This window comes from Notothenia rossii (assembly GCF_949606895.1).
Source record: "Notothenia rossii genome assembly, chromosome: 9".
In the NCBI taxonomy this organism is placed as follows: domain Eukaryota; kingdom Metazoa; phylum Chordata; class Actinopteri; order Perciformes; family Nototheniidae; genus Notothenia; species Notothenia rossii.
In genome coordinates, this window is record NC_136907.1 from 24,897,822 (window position 1) to 24,912,363 (window position 14,542).

Consider the following 14,542-nt stretch of genomic DNA (forward strand, 5'->3'; position numbering starts at 1 on the left):
AGAAGAAGAAGAAAGCAAATGCACAACACAAACGCTTTACACAACCTCCAACACTATGGGTTTTATTCTTGGGTGAAGAAGGACTTTTGTAAGTGTTGTAATGTTGATTGCTAAAAGTGGAAATAACTACAAAATGCCATGCTTGACCGCCTGTGAGTCTGTACACATTTATTAGATTGATTTGAACATTCATGAAGTGTTGTATAGCTGTACATATATGCTTGCAAACAAAACTTTGACGGCCTCATCTCCCCATTCTTGGCATGGGGCTACAATACGTGTCACATATGAATTCATTGAAAATGTTTTAATCCATATCCAAATATCAGAGAATACAAACTTCAAAAGTGAAAATAAGATTATTAAAGGGTCCCTATTATGCTAATTTGCAGGTTCTTATTTGTATTTAGTGCCTCTCCTGTGACATGTTTTCATGCTTTAATTTTCAAAAAGCTTTTTATTCTTCTCATACTGCCTGTGCTGCAGCACCTCTTTTCATCCTTGCTCAGAACTAGAGCCCAGTCTGCTCTGAATGGTTAGTTGGCCGGCTCTATTGTGATTGGTCAACTGCTAAAAGATGTGCCACCGCCACCCCTTAGCCTATCACGTACAATGTGTTTGAGGGCTAGCTAATAGAAGAGAGTGTATAGTGATGTTCTTATGTTACAGAAGCAGAACATTGAGTGTGGGAGAGAAACTGTCTCTGGAGGGAACTTTTGGACTTTACGCTTTGACCATTTACATGCACACAAACCTATATACCACACTGCAGGAAAGGGAAAACTCCAAACAGCATTAAAGGGCCTCTTTGAGATCTGCAGATGGAGGCCTACAAAGGGTGATCGGGCTTTTTGCTATTAGATCCCCCACACTATAGAACTCTCTACAATCAAAATACCAACCCCTCCATCTCCTTTCAGAGCTTTTAAAAAATATTTTCATTTGTGAAGCTTTCAGAAATGATTGAACTTCTTTTATTTCTCGTGATTTGGTTCCGTCAGATTGTATTCATATTATTAACATCCTCTCTGCTCCTTATCTTTGGTGTGGTCTTATTTTCTTTTTTAAAAGCTTTTTTTAGTAAGTGTATTATTAAATAACTACTCACAAAATTCCAACTTCTGTATGCTAAAATCACAAGAAAAGCAACCAGCAAGTTCTTCTTCAGCACTTCACAACAAGGCTCCACCTCTGGTACAGCTGCCACTTATGTGGGTTTGGTAAAGAAGTGCTGAGGAGGCAGAACCCACATAAGGAAGATGAGTCTTTCTTGTACGGCAAAGTGCACACAGCCGAGATGAAGATAAATCATAATTCATCACAGCCTTTTTGGCACAAACACAAGGCATATCAGCAGAATATAAATGAGACCCACGCTGCTACTATTATAATATATATATATATATATATATATATATATATATATATGTTCCAATAAACAGTTATTTTGGCTTGTGTTACTTCGACCAATTGGCAAATCTCCACAAACCAGCCCCCCTAATGCAGCCTGCGGAAGAAATGTGTTCAATTATCCATTGCAACTGCTGTCCTCTTCACATCCACTGGGGACAATTAGGACGTGTGACTTAACACACACCAGCCAGCACAAGAATTAAGCGCAGTGGCAGTATTTGCAACCTCACAATGCAGGCTCAAATTCTTGTAGAGAAAAATGAATCTTTTTTTAATGCTTCACACCTCACCACCCACTTTACCACCTACTCAGTTGCATAATGTATGAGGTTCAACAGTGTGAGTGCATTAAATAGATAAAAAAAAAAACAAGATCCAAATATACTAAATACTGAACTAATTTCCTCAGATAACAAGTCATTTTCGTCTCTTTCATGCTCTGCTTCTTCTTTGAAGTGGGGAAGAATCAAATGTACCATCCTTAATATTAGCCTTGATTCAATATGAGATTGTTTCTACTGCCACATTTTAAAGCTAGTTATCTCCATCCAACCCTTACATATAGGACTGTATTCAATTACTTATCAATCATTTATCAAATAGATATTTTAAACTGTTAATACAACCCTTTGAGGTTGTTCTGCCACAATGGCACGAGTGCTGTATTGTACCAGATACAGAAACATAACATTCCCCTGTGGTATACTTGTATCTGCATCATCAAAATACTTTTTTTCTCTTGAGATGAAGGAGTCAAAATATTATCTCCGGAAGAAGATTCTGAAAAGTAAAACTGGATTATACTGCCATCTCGTGGACATACAATGAGAGAACAGAACACTTACTGCCCCCTGTTCACTGATACAGGCTGAACAATGCCCTGTGGATACATCACAGATTTAACAACCTATCTTTATGAATCCACTAACTGAAAAATGTGCATTCTCAGCCAATCAGGTTGAACATTATTCAAATAATAAGTGCTGCCACTATGAGAAGGCAGCAGTTGCACCATGGTCAGATTAACCCACCAGGGGGCCCTCCAGCATAAATAAATAAAAGATTTTGGCCAAATGACTTTCTGTTGAGGTGATTTGTTTAAGAACTATTGAGTTGGGAGTATGAACCATAGAAACAGACGCAGAGCAGGGTTCCTCTAACACAGATATCATCAGTTCACATGGTCGTTCAACGATCATGAAGGAGGTGAGGCAATTATGACAAGAGTGACAAGGGAAGTTTGGTGACATAGTTCAAAGACAGATCAAGTCTGCTAAGGGGGATGGGAGGCGTCAATGGACGAGTCAAACAATGACAGAACAGTTTGAGGCCTGAGTCTGCGACCCGTGTGAAACCAAAAGTCAGCGCTGAGTAACTAAAGTAGCCTACGTAAGCAAAGAAACCTAACATACAGTACGTGATAAACATAGGAATACTTATACAACCCAAACCATGATCTTCTACCTAAAATTAAACTGGTAGATAGGGTGCCTATGCAATGCATTACCAGTCACCAAGTATAAGGTCAGACCTTAATGACATGGAAAAACTGATTCTGTATTATACAGATAGTATCAAAACTCTAGAGACTCAAGTTTGAAAAGTATTACAGTTCGACACATTCTGTGTCTGAATGTCTGAGTTGAATGTCTGAACTCAAAGGAATAAATAATGTGAAAACAGTCATGCACATTATTTCTTTGCCCTCTGCAATTCACTCTTGTTAATGTTTATCTCGATTCAACCCCTAAGGCATATTCAGAGTTTCTGCGAGGTATTGTTTAATGTTTAGAGAGTTTCTTTAAAAAAATTCAAATATGCATATTGCAGTAACGTGCCCATCGGGGTGAAATAACAAGCATTTAGGGAGTCTCTTGTTGTAGCATTGTGGGTCTGTTTCTACTTTGTCTCACATTGACTACACTGGAAAACCTTCACATATTTGTCTAAATTACGATCGAAAAAAGAGAACTCCTAAATCCTAATAATCTCTACTGTTGGATTACTTCCTGTATTATAACATAATAGACACTGTGCCAACATCCTTTTGTTTAAATTGTCTGTGCCTTATTAACAAGAATGAATACCCGTTCACACACAGACACACACCTAAAGAATAACAATGCAACTATTGACATTGAGTTTAAAATGCTGCTCTGTCTACAGCAGGTGGGATTTTATCTCTGTGCTAAGGAGATGTTACATCGGAAATGATAATGTGAGAGTAAACATAGATAACCATAATGGAAATGAGATTAAACATCTGAGGTCAGAGTACGTAACGCAGTCACCGGCCCTATTATATCTAAGAGACGAGCACAATATTGGATTAGCACACTTTGGAGCTCTGATACATTTCCATAAACGACATGATGACGCACACAGAATCCTTGTGCATCTAATAGTCTATCACTTTAATATAGTTTAAAAAGATGTTGCCCCCATTATGTATATGAATATTGAAAGAAAGTTCCATCAAGTGGCTCAACCTTTTTTTGATAATCTATAGTGGATGTTTATATTTTTATCCTTTTATTTTCTGTTCCTGATTCAGGATTAATTTATATTAACAGAAGAACAGACACCAGGCTGATAAGGTTTGAATCCGTAGAACCTGTACATAAATAGGACTTTTTAAATCAGAAGTTATGCATTGTGTCCCGGATTTTGTTATGATATATATACACTGAACAAAAATATAAATGCAACACTTTTGCTTTTGCTCCCATTTTTCATGAGATGAACTCAAAGATCTAAAACATTTTCTATATACACAAAATAACCATTTCTCTCAAATATTGTTCACAAATCTGGAAAAAATCTGAGATAGTGAGCACTTCTCCTTTGCCGAGATAATCCATCCCACCTCACAGGTGTGGCATATCAAGATGCTGATTAGACAGCATGTTATTTTACAGGTGTGCCTTAGGCTGGCCACAATAAAAGGCCACTCTGAAACGTGCAGTTTTTCTTTATTGGGGGGGTCTGGGGGGGTCCGAAAACCCTAGGGTTAAACCCTAACCCTAACATGTCACCCATTGAGCATGTTTGGGATGCTCTGGATCGGCGTATACGACAGCGTGTTCCATTTCCTGCCAATATCCAGCAACTTCACACAGCCATTGAAGAGGAGTGGACCAACATTCCACAGGCCACAATCAACAACCTGATCAATTCTATGCGAAGGAGATGTGTTGCACTGCGTGAGGCAAATGGTGGTCACACCAGATACTGACTGGTTTTCGGACCCCCCCAGACCCCCCCAATAAAGCATTGAGCATGAATTAATGCTTTGACAAGTCTGCAGACAAGGCGGCAGGCGAAAAACCTTTTAAAATGCGTGTTTTCCAAATGGAGATCGGCTAAGCTAACGCAATATATGCTCCGACCGTCCACACTCACAACAACGGCCTATACAGACATAAATAAACCAGCGACTGTATTCGCCATGACACAGACAGTCTGTGGTTTGTACTTGTTTAACTCTTGTCTCGTTTCTGAACAGATAGCCTATGGGGAGCTGTGAACTTGAGTGTTAACAACTAACGGCTGATGTGGTTTTTCTGTGGTTCGCATTGAAGATGACGTCACGGCTCCGCCTACACTGCGTTACTATAGTTACTGCCCCAGCTACTACACTGTAATGGAAACGCAGCATTAAGTGAGCCCATCCTAACAAGGCCTAACTATACCGTTCTAAGCCAAGGGAGGCCCTGCAATGGAAATGCGCCATTCAAGTCTTATTTTTGAAAGAAAAGAACAACTACACTTTTTAATTATATGAAATAATAGATGCTAAATCACTGCTAAAACAAAACACAAGCCAACAGGAAATGTAACACATTTTTGGACGAATTGTAAATGTTGACATTTTCTGGCCTTGCCTTAATAGATATGTAAATACATTTTCAGAAAACGAGTAAAACCTTTTTGCTGAAAAGGTAATATAAATAAAAATGTAATATGATAAGAGAAAACCTCAGAAACTACAAATTGCACAATCAGTATATACTGTCATCGAAAACAAGTTGAATATCAAAGAAATGCACAATTGCTGTCAAAGACAATATCATACGAAATACATACAATGAAGTTAGCCTCTTTCCTGGTGATTGGTAAAAGTGTGTTGTCTTATGTCATTTAAAACTGTAAAGGTTTGGGTCAGTTCTGAGAGACTGAGATAAGATTTAGATAAGAAGTTTAATTCATGGAGTAACTGATACCATTTCTGCAGACTTCAGGAAGTCACTTCTAATGGAGATGTGTTTTTGAAGTAGTTTCTGCACCATGTAAACATCCCATGTCTTTATCTCTGGTTTTCTATGTCTGCACAAAGTCAGACTTGCATGTTGTGTATGTCATAGAGCTTCCTCTGGTGGATTTATAGATATAGTTTTATAGAAGAGACATGTCTTTTTACACATGCAACAATCAAACTCAAACAATCAAACTCTCAAAGACCTATACTGTGTAGGAGTGACAGTATTACAATGTTATCATCCTTAGCTATATGAATGCTTCATATAACTGATCTTGCACTTCCATTTTCGCTGTTTACTTCCTGCCACTTGACCCAAATAAGAATCAATAATTTCAATGACTTCCACTTTATGTGTCACTGTGCAGCTGCCGCCTTGATCGCTTTCTAGTTTCTATCCTTACAGTCGTGAAGTGCAATCTAATGTCGCCTCCTTGGCAGCACCCCCCCTCCTGCAAGGTTAAGGCAAGACATTGATTCATCCCAAATGGATTTTATTTTCCTTTCCCCTGCTTCAACCTATCAACCTACTTCAACTAGCATCGACAGCACCAGGGCTCACATTAAACTTTAATTTGAATCACGCTATGCTCGCCTTGTTGCTGGCAGTTCTTGAAAACCATTTCCATCTGCATACTCTTTTTCCAATCATGACACAGACTAAATGAAGCCAAAACAAATATCAAAATGCATTAAACAGCAGTGTCTACAAAGTTTCAATGGGGAAATTCTTATCGATGTAGAATGGTTTGTTAAAATTGGATGAGATGGGTTTGGAAAGATAAATAACATCTTTAAGAAAAATATACTTAAAAAAATAAAAAAGGTACTATTCTGCCTTTGCATTACAAAAATATTTAGTTAAAATTTACATTTTAAAAGGAAATAAAAGCCGTAAAAATGTATCAGTGTGCTTTTTTTCCATCTTTCTGTGTTAAAGTTTGTCAAGAAGACTACATTTACATTCCTAATTTTCTGTTCTTATCCTCATCTCATACCACTCAAAACAGCAACCGATAAACTGTAAATGGCCTTCCACTGACATTGTTTTAATAGCCAGCAGGGGGTGACTCCACTGGTTGCAAATAAAATGCAGATTCTCTAGAAGTCTATGACAAAAATGACCCTTGTTCTAACTTTATTACATTTTAAACATATTCCCAATGAGTTTATGATCATAATCACTAGTTTCAAGTCCACTTAAATACATTATGATGCTCATTTTGTAAATGTTGGTCCCATTGGGAGTAAAATAAACGATAAAGCAGGTTAGGTGCTTTAGGGCGTGGCTTGTGATTGACAGTTTGCTTCCATGTTTTTCTTTTGGTTTTCAGTCTTTTAATTTTACAACTTTAATTATTTACTTTTGCTTTCAGTACATGAAAGTTAAGTGCAGATTTTATTCATGCCTAGATATTTTGCATTCAGTTGTACTTAGCTTCATACAAAAAAACCAACAAGATGTCTTATATAGACAAGTTTACGCGCCAAACCACGGGTAGCGCCATAACCCTACACAAATGCACTTCATTTCCGCCGGAAGTCTTTTGCACAGCGTCTGTCGATGTAAACCGGTGTAAACAGTCAGACGGGCACTGGTGTAAACACAGCGATTTCGATGCTAACAGTGATGCTAGCTTGGGAACACGATTCTACTTCTTTGACTGGAGATGGCGTTACTCTCCCCCACCCGAATTCAGTGCAAAACTGGGAGGATAACATGACGACGTGGCCCAGCATAACGTACAGCAACATTTGCTCCTACTTCGTTCAATCCATGGCAATAGATGGAAAAGCAATGGACACTCTGAAGGCATATCATAAGGCTGCGCACATTCTACTTTGCCCACATGCTCCCGAAAATTGTTGACGATTTTGTTGAGGGAAGGTTACAGTTCTGCAGTAAATATCTCAGCATTTTAAAAACAAAATAAACTGCCTTATTTAGGTCATGCCCACAGGAGCCAACAGTTGTCTGTTGTTTACATAATGCACAATTTACATGATCTCTTTATGCTGTGCAATATATCATATGTGCCTGTACTGTTTGAGTGAAAATAAAGTTTGATGTAATTTAATTTCATTATTGCACTGTTATTGCATTATTGCATTTCATATGTTCCTTAGAGTGCTACAATTTATTTTAACACAGTTCATCATTCATATTAAGCTCATACTGTACATAAATAACACTGAATTAATTAATTGTTGAGAGGAAACTAAAGAAATGGCTTCAACAAGAAAGATCACATGTTTAATCCTAACAGGTATTACAAATTAAAATATAAAAGCAGCCCACACAATTACATCACTATGAAAATATTCATATATAATATTAAAAAATACAATGCATGCAGTATTTGTTGTGTTTATCTGTATTTAATGAACAACATGGCTGGGTGCTGGTTTGTGGTCGTAGCACTCTCTATCTAACCACTCGTTCAGGTGCTTTCTCGAGTGATTGCAACCAACTACCGCACACGTAGTTCCCGAACCACTTTTCTTCATGTTGTAATTGTTATATCCTCTTTGTCTCTGCGATATCAGTGCTTTGTCGGCACAACGGAGCTAGCTAGCAAAACAAACCCAGTCCGCCAAAACGGAAGTGCATTGCATCGAAGGGAGGAGTTCAGGATGTAGAGCGGAAACGGCTCAATAACTTGTGTATACATTCTATGCAATCAAAAAAAGGTGTGTGGCGGCGTTGTATTGTCACATTATTTTAACCTTTGCTGTCTTTACATGAGAATAATCCCCAAAAGGATATAAAGTACATATCCAAGCAATCTTTTCATGGATGTAGATTTTATTGTATTTAATGAAAAATTATATAGTGTCCGTCCGGCAGCTGTTCTGTCCAGTAGCAATTCATCTGTAAAAACATACAGGAAGTCATAAAGGTCACCGTGCCGAGGTCAAGTCAAACATATACACATTTTGCACTTAAAAAATCAACTTGCTGGTCACTTATTCACTTTAATTGGCAGGGCTGACGGGAGAGAAAATAAACACTTTGTAACTATCTGTGTCTCCAGGACAATCACTGGGAAACTTACTGAGTCATCTATTTATTCCACTCTGCCGTCTGTCTGCCCTTTATTTTGAATTACATTTTTCTTTGCTTTTTACACCTGCCTTATAAACAGACAATTCAGTACTGTACATTATAATACTTTGGTAACACTTTCTATGGTGCCCATTTCTATAATGCATTATAAACATACTCAATATGTTTACCCCGTAAAAGTGTCTTTGAGTATCTTGAAAAGCACACTATAAATGAAATGTATTATATTGCTATTATTATTGTATTCCATCAAAAATATGCTTATAGCACTGTATACATTTATTAATGATACTTTATAGTAATCACAACAAATTGCTGAGCATATTTTAGTAATACTTATTATATAATGCTTAAAGCATTGACCTTCATTGTCACACGCTGACTGATTGTGTTTAAAATTTCCTTTAGTTTTAATACATTATGATTGTCTTATAATACATTATAATCTGATGTAATGCACTGCATTGTGATTCTAACTCTAAACTGCCATTGCATTTATCATTAGAAATGATTAAAACAATATGTAATAAGGTGCCATAATCAGGTTAAGACCCTGTTTTTGTATTTTCATAATGAATTTTCCACATTGGTGCCAAAGAAAGTGTTATCAATACCCGGTACATTAACACAAATGCTGTGCTGAAACCTTGAATGTTGTGTTTTGAGGTGTACATATTATCTTTGGCACAATGCGTAACATCTAAGTGATAGTTAGCATGTTCATTTACAACCTCTTGCTGCAGGTTTACAGTCCATCAGAACAACAACAGATCCATGGCAATTTAGCTTGGCTCACTCGGGATACCATTTCTCTCCTGTGGACTGACGGTCTTTGTGTCAGTTACATTATTATCCGTGTTTTTATGTTTCTCAGACTGTTGGGAGACCATTTGTCCGTTAGTAAAGGTCAATCGTTTATGAATTGACACACGAGTGAGCTGCAGTTTTCTGCGAAACGACCCTCTGCAGCGAAGCAGCTCTGCGTAGGCCTTGCGGAAATCCCTGTTGAAGGCTGGATACAGGATTGGGTTAAGAGCCGAGTTAAAATAGCCCAGCCACAGGACCACAGAGTTAAGTGTATTAGGGGGGTTTGTATTTTCCTTTATGCCCATGCAGGTGAATAAGGTGAAGTAGGGGAACCAGCAGATGACAAAACCCCCCAGAACAGCTACCAATGTCACTGTAGCTTTGTGCTCCCGAGCTATGGCTGCATTTGATGCTGAGCGTGCAAACGACGGAGTGGCAGCACGAATTCGCTTCACCTGAAAAGAGCCGTAAAGCAAAGGTTAGAGACACAGAAAATGAAGTTCCATCATCAACAAGTGAATGTGACTGAATGCTATTCTTTTATATGTCCTTTCCACTAAAATGACATTCACTAAAAGAAAATCATATTTTGTATCGATTTCCTTAGATGGATACAAAAAGTGACCTTTTACATTGCGCCTGTGCATGTTTTACAGAATAAAAAAACAAACACTGACCTGTTCTCGTGCCACTCTGAATATGCAAAGATACATTCCGCACATAAGCAGCAGAGGCAGGTAAAATGTGCCAAAGGTATAAACGAGAACGTAGTTGTTATTCCATTCAAACTGACAGTAGTGTCCCTCTTTGTCCTCCCCCATGCCCCAGTCCGAGTGCTGCACTCTGTAGTCTGCTGTGTTCAAGCCCAGGTGGATGGGCACAAAGGACACTGCTAGGGACAAAGCCCAGATGGTGATCAAGGCCAGTGTCACCCTCAGACGGGTAACTCTCCGGGAGTAGCTAAGGGGAGCTGTAATGCTTAAGTATCGGTCCACACTGATGGCCATCAAGGTGAGGATTGAGGATGCACAGAGCAGCACATCCAGAGAGATGTAGATGTTACACAGGGCTCCCCCGAGGGGCCATTTTCCGCTGCGCAGCTCCACGCTGGCAGAAAAGGGCAACACCAGCAGGCCTAGCATCAGATCCGTCACCGCCAGGGACACAACGAAGCAGTTAGCGATGCGCCACAGTCGACGGCTTAGTCCCACAGCCAAACACACCAGCATGTTCCCACCGACGGTCAGAATGATGAAAGCCACCAGAACGAGCGAGCGGAGAGCCATGGAGATCATGGTCACCTCCACTCCTTAAACACAGTGCTGTGGTTCGTTCGCTCAGGAAACGGGTTCACCAAGGACAGGTTACTTTTCCATCAGACACCTTTCTACATGGCTCCTTTGTTTGAAGGTTTTCAGGATCAGTAGTAGATCATTGAGTGTAAAGCACTTCAAAGCCATGTGTTTTCCCACAGTCCCAGGGCTGTTAACACTTTCCTGGTGATAAAAAAGAACACTGGTTATTAATTAAAAAAATCACGTCATAATATAGATACATTTGAATAATTGTGAATTTCAAAGTTAAGCATGTTTATCGTTCTTAGTTCATGGATCGCATTTAATAATAATCTAAAAGGAAATCATGCTTTAAATAATGTATTGACGTACATATGCGTCAGACAAAATGCATGCAACACAATTATACTACTGTGTGCTTGCTTTGTAATTGTTACAGATGTTTAAACTGTTTGTATACATCCCTACATCCAGAAAAAGTTAACTTGTCCAACTTAAGGTGGTGCTGTGTAGTTTAGCTTTCTTTAAAGGTCCCATGTCATGGCCATTTCTGCCCCCCCTCCCTGTGAGCCCACTGTGCTCTGATTGGTCAGTTTGACAGAGCCTAAATACCCACACACCAAAGTTCTGATGAGTCTACCACTATGGTCTACCACTGTTACAGCGGAACATCAGTGATTATGTGTTACAATAGCTATAGCAACCAGAAAATGACACAACGTTGTGCGGCTCGCTGCTGCGAGGAGCGGACAGTGTGAGCTGGGTTCATTTCCTGCTTGCTGCGTGGGGTCTGCGAGACAGCGAGACATCGCGAATGGACTCGGGAAGGGGGGGATGCTGAGGGGGCTGCAGCACCCCCATCTGCGAGGCTCCACTAGCACCCACACACCCCCAAACGCGGCACACCTAGTGTAAGCGCGCCAGTTTCGCCGCTGCAAGGCTCCACCAGCAGCCCCCCCACCCCCCCCCCCCCCCCACAGCGCGTCACAGTTTTTGCCGCTGAGAGAGTGTGTGTGTGAGGAGCTCCACGGATGGATCCAATGGGTCCATTTGGGTATGGGCACGTCACTGTACCCAGGAAGGAAACAATGGAAAAAGAGAAATCTCCAACGAGGCGTTCTGGGTCAGCGAAAGGTCTTTTCTGTGTTAGAGTTTTACTCGCTACAGGGTGTACTTTGAGGGTTTGTGACTTTGCAGACCATTTACATGCAGAACAACCTTCATAACACACAAGGGGACGGGTAATAACCGGAAAAGCATGACATGAGGCCTTTTTAAGATGTCGACCAAAGCCTAAACATCAGCATTGTGATTAAATGAGGAAAACTGGGATGTTGTGAATCTGGTTAAACAATAAAGGATTACTGATGTTGCTTGTGTTTGAATATGCAAATTATTATAAATTACATGTCGTGCTTTTCCGGTTATTACCCGTCCCCTTGTGTGTTATGAAGGATTTTCTGCATGTAAACGGTCTGCAGAGTCAAAACCCTCAAAGTACACCCTGTAGCGAGTAAAACTCTAACACAGAAAATACCTCCCCAAAACGCCTCGTTGGTGATATCAATTTGTGCTTATGAAAGCACGTACCCGGAACTAAATGGGCCAATCCGTGGAGCCGTTACGTTAAGTCCGCGGAGCCGTTACGTTAAGCTCCCGCTGATTGGTACAATTTGACCAATCCACGCACACACTCAGTGCGGGCAGCTCTGCTGATTTCTGCTCCCTGGCTGCAGGCTGATAACAGACAGTTGGGATCGCGGCGAAATTCTCTCTGCAGACCCATTCTCACAGCGTTTATCAACCTATAAACCTTTTTCTTACTCAATATCAAGCCACACTTATTGTTTTTATTTCGGCTGTGACTTTGTGTCTGTTCAGGTTGAGCTTGGCTGTGTTTGGCTGTGTATACGATACGATACAATAATACTTTATTGGTCAGATCAAGTCTGAAATTTGACTTGCGTCACAGCAGCTCCATGTCCAACATCAATAGACAAATATCCAGACACAATACATGAAACACAAACAACAAACAATTAACATAACAGCACAATCAGTGAGAGAAAAGCTGCTCAAAGAGCCTTCAGCGTGCATTTGATCTGGGATTTAACTCTGTATTTACTGTGAGGATTGACTGATGCACAAGGAGTGCTTCAGTCTGACTTTATTGAATCTTGGGACCCTGTATCTCCGATTAGATTGTAGCAGTTCATATTCAGTGTTCAGAACATGGTTTGGGTCAGAGACGATGTTGTTGGACAGCCTCACTAGGTTGTTATGATAGGCTGAGTCATAGAGTCTCTGACAGGGTTGACCAACAATCTTTGAGCAGATTTTTAACAGGTGGAGCAGTTTTGATTTTAAAGCTGCTGACAAACATTTGTACCAGGTATTGCAGTACAGCAGAATAGACATGATCACAGATGTAAAGAACAACAGAATAATTTCTCTGCTCACCCCAAAAGACCTAAGACGGTGGAGAAAATGAATTCTTTGTTTTGTCCTTTTGTAGAGATATTCAATGTGATCCTTCCATGACAGCAGACGGTCAATCATTACACGAAAATATTTGTATGAAGCTCCCTGCTTGATTTCATCTGTCTCAAGAGCATTGCTATCAGTCCACTCAACCACCTGATTTACAGCATGTTGGTGCAGCTCAGGGTCGTCTGTGTTACTGAGCAGAGATATTATTGCAGTATTATCAGAGTACTTAATGATGACTTGATTTGGTGTGTTGGTACGACAATCATCAGTGTATAGAGTAAAGAGCACAGCTGAACTCACAAAGCCCTGGCGGGCACCTACATTGGTTGTGATAGCAGATGACAGGGTTTTGTTAACCTTCACAAGTTGCTCTCTACTCGTGAGGAAAGCAGCATACCAGTAAATCAGATATGGATTTACTTCCATTTTGGCCATTTTTGACACCAAGATGTCTGCTTTTATTGTGTTGAATGCTGATGAGAAGTCTAGGAAGAGGGCTCTTGCATAGGTGTTGCTTTTATCTAAATGTTTAGTGATGATGTGAACCAGAGTGGCTACAGCATCTTCCGTACCGCGCCCTTGTTTATAGGCAAATTGGTATGGATCCAGTTTGTCTTGTGTACTGATAAGAAATCGGAGAAGAATTCTTTCTAGTGATTTCATAATCACTGAGGTGAGGGCTATTGGTCTGTAGTCCTTATGTTCTTTTGGGCATGTAATTTTGGGCAGCGGTTTGATGTGTGAAGTTTTCCATGACAGAGGGATGGTTAGGGTTAGGGTTAGGGTTTGGGGGGGTTTAGTGGAGAAAGTGAATACTGCTGAATACACATACTTTACAGAGATGCTGTATGTGAAACCAATGTGAGTTTGGAAAATTGCACAATATTTTTCTATTTTAGTATACCTCAACAATGGAATTATGATCAGTGGAAATGCCCATGACACCTCTCCTTTAAAGTATGTATACAAGAGTAAAATATGATCCATCTGGACTGGAGCACCAGACTGGTGTTTTACTCTGAGGTCAAAGCTCCAGCTGTCTTGCTTTACATAAGCTTCGCTATTTCATTTTTAAATTAGAAATGCATCTAAAAATAACAAATCCTTTTAACAAGTGCAATCTCAAACGGAAAGTTTTAACAACAGCAGGAATTACGTTTTACGATATGAATCCAATATGTTTGTTTATATTTCACACGTTGCTCTTGCATC

General features: G+C 39.8%; 2 protein-coding genes across 2 annotated transcripts in view; one reads left to right on the plus strand and one right to left on the minus strand.

Annotated features, from left to right (window-relative positions):
* The window catches only part of LOC307018864 (uncharacterized protein), a 40,643-nt gene that overhangs the window by 11,207 nt on the left and 14,894 nt on the right, over positions 1 to 14,542 (plus strand). The gene's annotated exons all lie outside the window — the stretch shown is intronic.
* hrh2b (histamine receptor H2b) overlaps positions 7,913 to 14,542 on the minus strand; it is a 32,522-nt gene continuing 25,892 nt past the window's right edge. The window contains exons 2-3 of the mRNA XM_079649341.1: positions 10,223 to 11,041; positions 7,913 to 10,000 (exon numbers count right to left, since the gene is read on the minus strand). Coding sequence (XP_079505467.1) covers positions 9,521 to 10,000; positions 10,223 to 10,840 — 1,098 coding nt within the window. The 5' untranslated portion in view covers positions 10,841 to 11,041 and the 3' untranslated portion in view covers positions 7,913 to 9,520. The remainder of the gene's footprint in view (positions 10,001 to 10,222; positions 11,042 to 14,542) is intronic.